At 35.3% G+C, this 9,902-nt stretch overlaps 1 protein-coding gene across 1 annotated transcript; it reads left to right on the top strand.

Moving 5' to 3' along the window:
• Positions 1–8,302: 8,302 nt before the first annotated feature.
• Positions 8,303–9,643, top strand: LOC126744091 (integral membrane protein 2B). The gene is made up of 3 exons (XM_050451439.1): positions 8,303–8,553; positions 8,632–9,247; positions 9,304–9,643. The coding sequence occupies exons 1-3, from the start codon at positions 8,473–8,475 to the stop codon at positions 9,438–9,440; spliced, it is 834 nt and encodes a 277-aa protein (XP_050307396.1). The 5' UTR covers positions 8,303–8,472; the 3' UTR covers positions 9,441–9,643.
• Positions 9,644–9,902: the final 259 nt, after the last annotated feature.

Below are 9,902 nucleotides of genomic sequence, written 5' to 3'. Positions count from 1 at the left end.
TGTGTCTTAATGTGGACATATATTTCTATAACCCAGAGACAACGGTTCAGATCCGATATGTATTTCGACTCTCGATCTACTATAATGAGGTACCAGAGCATCCCATATTTTAAAATTGCCTTTTATATAATTGCTTATAGGGAATAACTACACGAGAGTTGACTGAGATGTTATCTCATGAAATATATGATATACATGTAATTATAATATTGACATTAAGGTCTATTGTGCACCCTGTCATCCACAATAAAAACAAGCGGCTAGGATTAATGTCACCCCGAGAAAAAATTCCATTGTACTCTCCACTTGTCCCAAAGGTTTTTGTTTTCTTTTGTATATTCGGTGGAGAACTATCCATTTGAGGCTGGTACTTCTTTATTATAACGATATTGGCAACACCGTGCACACCAGTTGTTTCTCGTAATTCCCGAATGCGCAATGCGCACAGCGCTCGATATCTTGGGAGACGCATGGAACGTTAGCGAATCTTCCGGAACAGTGGTCTGCCGAGTATATAAGAAGCTCGCGTTGACGTGAGGCCAGTTCAGTTCAGAAGATTGGCGCGAATTTGAAATAGGACATAATTACTAGTAAACAAATATGGTGTACCTAAATATTTCTAGTAGTCGTGAGTGATCGTGTTTAGTAGGTTCTTTATTCCTAAAGGTCGGATTTTGGAATTAGAGGAAATCTATACCAGTCAGGAGGACAACTTAGAGTAACAAAGAGCCTGGGAAAAGTGAGGAAAAGATATTTCTATGGGTCATTAGCAAGACAAACCTGATCGACTGGCGCAGGAAATGTATTCTATATGCGGCAAATAATGCCGTATGTATGTAGGGGCCGCAGAGGAAGCAGAAGGCTTTAATGCATCAGTACAACCTGGGAAGTTTGTTTGAAAGAATTGCTTTTAACGTTGCCAGTCTGTTTCCTGAATCAAAAGCTCGGAATAAGTATTTCGTGGTCGTAATGGACTACTTCACTAAATGACTCTACCAAACCAGGGTCTCTACTATCGCCGACGCTTCAATAAAAGAATGTATCTGCAAATTTTGTATACCATTTGGGTTATCAGACTAAGGACGAAATTTTGAGCCCAGCTTGTTTCAGAACATTTGTAAGACGCTTGCAATCAAGAAAACGAGGATTAGTACATTACACCTGGATTTAGATGGCATGATGGAACAAATGAATAGAACCATTAATCGGTATTTGTCGGAAGTAGTCTCTAGCCGCCAAAGAGACTGGGATATGTTTCTGCATTTGTTCGTGCTGGCTGGTCGATGAAATCACAGGAGAGTCGCTGGCTCGAATAGAGATGGTAAAAGATCTCCGCCACTCATGCGATCTGAAATTGGTTTAGGTTTATATTCGGAATACCTTCAACAGCTCTTCAGACATCAAATCGCGGTGGTTCAATAAAAGTTGCATCAATGCAGTGAACAACAAAAATCTGCTTAACGCAAATTGCGCCAAGACCTAATCCCTGCAAAGCGTCTCAACTTTGTAGCTTCGATAAATGCGGGCAAGTAGACCATCAATACCTCTAAAGAAAAATATAATGAGAAAGTGAAGAATAAACTTCTTAATTACAGAACTGGATAAAGATAGGTATAGTCTGAAGCAAAAGCAGTTGGTCAAGGTTTCTGTGGGTCAAATATTGCCAAGATTTAAGGCTACCAAGGAATACTATGAATCGCGTGCACTAGCTCTGGATATTTTAAAGGCAATTGATAGGTCTTGTGTGGTATAAAAAACTCTTAAATAAACTGTATTCTTATGGCTGCAACCAAGCAACTTTCATTGCTTGGCTTGGAAGCTTCCTCGAGAATCGATTCATCCAGATTGTCGTTTATGGACATACTCCGCAGAGATTTTAAATTAAATTGTCAAAACTTCAAAATGGCGGCGGAATGCCAGAAAGAGAGAGGCCAAAAGTTTTTCAAAATGAGCTAGAGACCAAAAAATAGTATTTAGGTTGCTAATAATGTGTGCCAAATTTTAAATTTTTATATAAACGCATTCAAAAGATAAGAGGAGGAAAGGGGATAATTAAGAGCCAATAGAATAAATAGAATTCACATAAAAAAATGTCGATTAGGGAAATCAGTTTTTAAGAAGGATATGTCAATCTGGATGTGTCATCATTTTCTTTAAACTGAACAAATAGGTGTTGTGTTTCTACTCCATGGGAATATAATTTCTACTCCAGCATCCCATCTAAGTAGCACAAGATTGTTAAAATTAGAATCAAAAAAATGTTTAGAGCAAAATCGATAATTGGTGACATTTTTAGTCGGCCTTACATGACAGATTTTCCTCCAAGATTTTTGTAAGGATGGATTCAATGGAAGTTTAAAAAATCTATTATTTCTGTGACTGTCTGGGCAATTCCTAATATACAAACTAGTGCATAAAGTTTGTATATTAAAAATATTTTATGCACGAATATCTCAATCTAGATGAAAACAAGGAAAAAGAAATACTAGACATTTTCGCAGTGGAGGTCTAAGAATTAAAACTGAATTGTACAAAAAATGTTAAATTAAGATAGATATGTCCAAAATATGATTGAATCTATAATTATACCCTGGAAAATGATAATACATCCAAGATGCACCTCAACATTATTAGAAAACATTAGGGTATGTTATAATTGAAATTTGCCTGTCTCCTGCTCTATGTAGTTGCATGAAAGAAAGAAAGAAAGAAAGAAAATGTGCTATATTACGTAAGACAAAACAATATCTTGTGTACAAGCATCCTAAAAACTAAAAAATTCCAAATTCACTTTAAATTTCAAATTTCAAACAAACAGAACATCTAAAACATTTTACCATAAAATTTACACACATTACCAAAATAAATTATAACAAAACAGATTGAAAAAATTAAAAAAAAGCATCTATTTGATAAATTTAATTAAAAAATAAGTAAAGCTGTCAATAAAACAGAATTTAGAGGAAGTAAATTAAAATATTTAATAGGAAAGAAAACTATCACACTAAAATGATGTCAGAGCACAGGTCAAAAGGTATCATTAAAAAAATCGTCAAGGCTTTAATATGCCCAGGATAATAAAAGTGATTTTAATTTCTTTTTGAATTTCTTAACTTCTAAAATTTGTCTGATACATAGAGGAACATGGTTGTAAATTTTTTTCCTAAGGTATATAAGTGAGTTCTTGGTGAGGGAGGATGTAGGGATTGGTAAGGGAAAATCGTTAACCTGGTGAGTCATACGACCAGTATTAGAGGGAGCTTTAGGACATTTATGAATAAGAGTAGCTGTTTCTAAGATAAAAAGAGAAAAAAGAGTTAGGATTTTTTAAGATATAAAGAGAGGTTTACAAGAATCTTTTAACCCAACGGAACATAGGTATCTAACTGCCTTTTTTTGAATCACAAAAATTTTGTTTAATAATCCCTTGTTGCTTAAACCCCAAAAAGGCAAGCCATAACGAAGATGGGACTCAATAAGAGAAAAGAACACTGAACGTGCAACTACCTCTCCCAGCTCATGCCCCGCCATTCTTACTGCAAAGCATTCAGAGGATAATTTTGATGCAAGATTTAGGATATGATCTTCGAAGCGAAGGCGACCATCAATGGTAATACCAAGGAACTTACAGCCTTCTTTGTATTGCAAGGGGGAGTTTTCACTAAACATAAGGCCCTGAACGTCACACTTAAATCCCATAATAAAGGTTTTGCCCACATTAAATACAAGCCTGTTTGCAGCACACCACTCCGATAAAATTTTAAGATCCTTAAAAACCTGGGCTCTAACATTATCAGAATCTCTATGGTTCCATAAATTGGTGGTATCATCAGCAAACTGAACCACTTTGTCCTGCAGTTTTAATGAACCCAAATCATTTACATAGAGCAAAAATAATAATGGTCCTAACACTGAACCCTGAGGTACTCCAGTTTTAACGGATCGGGAATCGGATAAACATCCAGATACTGTAAGTCTTTGAGTACGATTAGACAGATAGGATTCCAGCCATTGCAATGCCACACCTCTAAAGCCATAATTATTGAGCTTAGACAGCAGTATTCCATGATCTACACAATCAAATGCCTTGGATAAATCGCAAAATACTGTCGCCGCGGACTCTCCAGAATTTAAGGACCCATAGACACTCTCCAAAAAGCCGAAAACAGCATTATGAGTCCCATTTCCTGTTTGAAATCCAAACTGATTTGCAGATAAAATGCAATTATGTTGCAAAAGAGACAAAATTTGATTTTTGCAAGTTTTTCAACTATCTTGGAGAGGGTAGATAATATAGAAATCGGACGGAAATTACAAGGCTCACTCAAATCTCCACCCTTATAAAGAGGGATTACCACTGCCTCTTTCAAACATGCTGGAAAGATGTCATTATGAAAGGAATTGTTTATGGCAGAAGCTAAGGCACTCAATGCTGAGTCAGGCAAAAGAAGTAGTAATTTTATGATATTCCATCAGCTCCAGCTGATTTATGGTTTTTTAAGCTTTCAATTGCATCTTCAACATCAGTAAGGCTAACAGTAACAGGATAAAAGAAAAAAGAATTTTGAACTGACACTTGTTGAATATACTGCAAAGGATCAATATTAGTATTCACATCCTTGAGCAATAAATGATGAATATTACAGTAATAATCATTTAAACTATTTGGTCTCACTTCTAGTTCTGAAACTTTCTTGTGAGAATGCCTGAAGTCATTTATAATTAACCAACATTCTCTCTGCCTGTTTGAGGACACATTCAATCGGTCACTATAATATTTAACCTTTGCTGCTTTTATCGTCTTTCTGTATAGACTACGATATTTCTGATGATAAAGAATAATGTTTGCATTAGTTGTATAATTGCACAACTTAGTACTACTAAGTTCTGAGGCCTGCTGTGACCCATGGTTTTCTATTTTGCATTTTAAGCCTCTTTTTAGGAAAACACTGATTGATCTTGTCACATAGCACATGAAATAACAAAGTAAACGGGTCAGGAGCCATTTGCACAACTGCATGCCAATTAACCAAAGCTGTAGTAGAAGAAAAAGCATTGAAATTTGCTCTGCTGAAAATTCTTCCTATATAATGAGATGAAGGAAATACAGTGTTGCATGGAATCCTAGCGAGAATGGCTTCATGGTCAGAAATACCAGATGAGAGTACTCTACAAGACACATCATTTGAATTTACACAAATAATCAATAGTAGTTGCAGATGAGGATGTTATACGTCTGGGTGAAAGAACATGCATCTTTAAGTAATACGATTCCAATATACTTAAAAGGGATGTATGATATGATAGCAAGCTTACATCACTGAAGTTAATATTAAAGTCACCAGCCGATATAACTATGGAGTGTAGAGACAATTGGGATAATAGAGAATCAAGTTTGTCCAGGAACATACCAATATCTCCTGTGGGTGGTCTATAAACACAAAGAACATATAAATTAAATCGCTTACAAAAACAAAGGGAGAATTCAAAAACCTTCTCCAACAGAAAGCACAAGTATACTTAGTAATTTTACAGAAAAAAGCTTCAATTGTTTGTTTAACTAAAATAGCTGTTCCTCCATGTATGGAGTGTTGCCGACAAAAAATTGATATAGGAATATAATCAGATATTAAAAAACATTCGTTCATGATGATTTGATGTTGGCACGTTTGTAAAACTGTGTTTGGTGTGTATTGTTTGGTCAGCAGGTTGACTTTCTTTTCAGTACCTACATCCCGCAGTTTAATACATACAAAAAAAATATGCCGGCCTGTAACACAACATGGGCTTTTTAATTTCCATAACATTATTTCAGATACACCTTGGCATTTTGTATCAGAGCCTAACATATTGGTTGAAAAAAAGTTTATCACATTTCTAAACATTTTAGAGGATACATGCTTGAGGTGTTTTCCCATAAAGCAGTTTACTGTGAGATCAGATCAATCCAATAATATTTCCTGGTTTAGTGACGAGCTTAGAGGGATGCGTGAGAGGCTTAGGTTTCTTGAATTGGTGAGTAAACAATACACAGATGTATATCATAAAAATGTGTTTCTTCAGTACAGAAATAAATACAATAAAGCAATAAAAGTAGCAAAAATTAAAGCAAATGACCGACTCATTCAATCTTCAAGTAATCCTGGTCGCACTATGTGGCAAGTCATAAATAAATCTTGTGGCAATAAAACTGGAAGGGTTAGAGATTGTAGTCTTACAGCGAATGATTTTAACAACTTCTTTTTGGGTGTAGGTCAGGGTATCATGTCAGGAATGCCAATTTTAAATATTGATCCAATATCATTGATTCCCAAACATGATATTGTTTTTTCTTTCAATGAAGTTTCCTATAACAAAGTCCGTGATATTATCTCCAGCCTCAAAAATAAAAATAGTAAGGATATTTTTGGTCTAAATGTTAAAATATTAAAATCAATTACAAATGAAATTATTGTTCCACTTACAAATTTAATCAATTTGTGCCTTAAAGAATCATGCTTTCCATCTGTTTTAAAGGAGGCACTTGTAATTCCTTTGTTTAAGAAGGGTGATTGCAATAAACCAGATAATTACAGGCCTATATCTCTCCTACCAATTGTGTCCAAGATTTTAGAGAGGTGTCTAGCTGAACAGATTGTGGACTTCTTTGAAAGAAACAACTTATTTAACAAATGTCAATTTGGTTTTCGTAAAGACAAAAGTACAATTCTGAGCGTCTTGGATTTGGTTTCAGATATTCTTGAAGGTTTTCAAAATTTTCAATATGACACAGTTCTTTGCTGCGACCTGAGTAAGGCTTTTGATTGCGTCGACCATGGGATCCTTCTTGGAAAGCTCAAAGCCTATAATTTTAATCCATCAAGCATTCAATTTATGAAATCTTACCTTGAGGGCAGGTGTCAGTCTGTGAGTTTTGCTGGGGTGGCGCAATAGGCGATATTACAATGGGTGTGCCTCAGGGGTCATTTCTGGGACCCATTCTTTTTTTAATATATATCAATGATCTTCCACTAATTAGTAAATATGCAAAATTTACCCTCTTTGTTGATGACACCACAGTATCCTTTCGGGCTGACACTCTGGGTACTTCCCTGGAGGGATCCCTGGTGGCGCGGGAAGGAGTTGAAAGCTGGTTCTGCAGCAATCGGCTTCTCATGAACTCAGATAAGACACTTAAAATCATTTTCTCTATGAGGGAACTTGGGCAGGTGGAGTCTGCTGACACAGCTAAATTCCTAGGAGTCACACTAGACCAACGTTTACATTGGGGTCATCACATCAACCAACTGACTTTAAAGCTAAACAAAGCTGCCTATCTAATAAGAGGGCTCAGTGATAGGGTCTCAGCAGCAGTTCTGAGAACTGCATACTTTGGTGTTTTCCATTCACACTTGTCATATAGTATTCTAGCCTGGGGACATGCATCTGATACCAAACGTGTGTTCGGTATACAGAGAAGGGTGATAAGGGTACTAGCTGGTCTTGCATATAGGGAGAACTGCAAGGCAGCCTTTAAACAACTTGGCATTCTCACCCTGCCCTCAGTGTACATTTTGGAAAACCTTCTGTATGTTAAACGTAATACTCAGTCTTTTACTACTCACCAAGATATACATGGCTATAATACTCGCCATAGAACTGACTTTGTACCTCCTTACTGCCGTCTGGGAAGGTGTCGGGATGGACCGGGCTTTTGGGGAATAAAATTATTTAATGCTCTTCCCTCTGAAATAAAATACTTACCTCTAAACAGTTTTAAAACAAAAATCAAAAAAGTTTTATTAGTGAATGCTTTTTATTCATTAGAGGAGTTTTTAAACCACATATTTTAAGGTGATTTTACTGTGTTTTTATAACATCATTTATTGTTTTAGTTATAGTCGAATTTTAATTTAATGTTCTTAGTGTTAGTACTGTTAAGTAGTTTGTTTTGACTTTACCTATGTATTTTTTGACTTGTGTAAAATTTATATTACTGGCATCAATAAAAATTATGATTATGATTATGATTATTATGATTATGAAAATAATTTATTAACCCTTGACTCAAAAAAACTACAAAAAGTTATAAAATTACTTAAAAACTTTAAAGTGGAAGGAAATCATGAGGCTCGCTTGTTTTCCAGGCAAGTCGAATTTAAAAAAGACAATAGTTAAATACGATAGTTAAAATGTCATTAACGTCACTATTGTCACATTTCAAACGTCAAAAATTAGTTCAATTCAAATCAGAATCAATCGGCCATCTTGGGTGGCAGACTATTCTGCCTCGCCACATTCAACCTTCATACCGGTGGTTTATTTAGTGTCCCGTAATACGAAAGGCGAATGTGACATGCGTCAGTTAAATGTCAAACTTCACGCAAACTCTAGAGGGAGCACTTTCTAAGTTTCTATTGATTTTCTTTTCATATCAGTGAGGAGGATCGCGTACTTTAAACGATATAAAACTATTAGTTGCAAACTTGCAAAATGACCGTACTTACCAACCCCTTTTCGAGCAAAAAAGACAAGCTGATTACCCCATTAGTGTCGGACGGAGCTGCCGAAGCGGTAACTTAATTTTTCTATTTAGCAACAAATTTGCCTATCTGTTATTGGTATACATTCTAAAAATACTTTTGCTTTTAGACCACAGAAAACGATGTGGAGGGACAAAACCCCACCGTGCAACGCAGAATCATCATATTTCCATTCCAAGTTAAAAGAGTCTCTGTGGCGACAGTACTTTGCTTATTAATTCTTGCCTTGTTGGGGGTCATCTTTGGAAAATTATTGTATTTGCATTATATGGCATATCTTGCAAAAGTCGAATGTGAAGATGCTTTTAATGCTTCACAGGGCTTAGTGAGGATCCCTTTGCAAGAGGATGGGGAAGACTTCCAAGAAAATATGCAAATAGATCGGGAGAATAAGTATGAGACAATTGATGTGCCTAATTTTACTTATGGGAGAAATGGCAGGTTTATCCATGATTTCAATACTAACTACACCGGTATTGTTGATCTTACAGGCAACAGATGCTTCGTTATGCCTTTGGATAGAAACACTGTTCTACCACCAACTTCACTCTATGATTTGGTACATAAAATGTGGGATGGGTACTACAAGGTTAACACTCAAGTCGTTAGAGAAACCATGAAGGTTGTGTTACCACCAATTACTGATACATCTGATATTGGGCAATATATTGCATCAGAGTGTCAAGACATGACCATTTATAAACTGGAAAAATATGTTTCTGGGGGTAAGTTTAATCCTTAACAAGCACGAGTCAGTCTATATTGTCATATTTTTTTTTAGTTGTAAAAAGGTCAGCAAATCCAGAAGCAGAAGCTAAGTTTGGCCAGTTTGCTGGTAATGGGATTCTGGAGCTAAACATTGTCAATCTTGACTCTGTTATGGAGTTTGAGAAAGACAACAAACATATCACCAAATGATTTATTAATATGTATTATTGGCACTGTATCCCATTGGGACAGCCATTAAATAAATTGTATGTCTTATGAGGTAGACGTTAGGTTGCTCATTATCGTTTAATTTAATACACCAATAAATATTATTTATTTGTGACATGTTAAAATGTATTCATAATTTTTAGGAAATATGTTTGTTCTGTATGAATAAATTTTTTTTAACATTATGCTGGATTTTTGTTAACATCTGGAATTTTAGAAACTTCCAAAGAACATGTTCCTGAATTTTAATGCAATGTTAAAAAAAATCCTGGATATGGACAGGTTTGTAGGAACTTTTTTTAGGTGTGGATGAGTTTTATTGAAAAAAGAAAATTATTTGAAGAAATTTAAAACTTAAATGTTTCGACTTATATTAAGTCATCCTCAGGACACTGAAATGGATTCAAGTAATTACAGAGATAAAAAAAAGTAATTTGAAGTACA

The sequence above is a fragment of the Anthonomus grandis genome, chromosome 13 (genome assembly GCF_022605725.1).
Source record: "Anthonomus grandis grandis chromosome 13, icAntGran1.3, whole genome shotgun sequence".
Taxonomy (NCBI): domain Eukaryota; kingdom Metazoa; phylum Arthropoda; class Insecta; order Coleoptera; family Curculionidae; genus Anthonomus; species Anthonomus grandis.
This window is presented reverse-complemented; position numbering and strand designations above follow the sequence as displayed.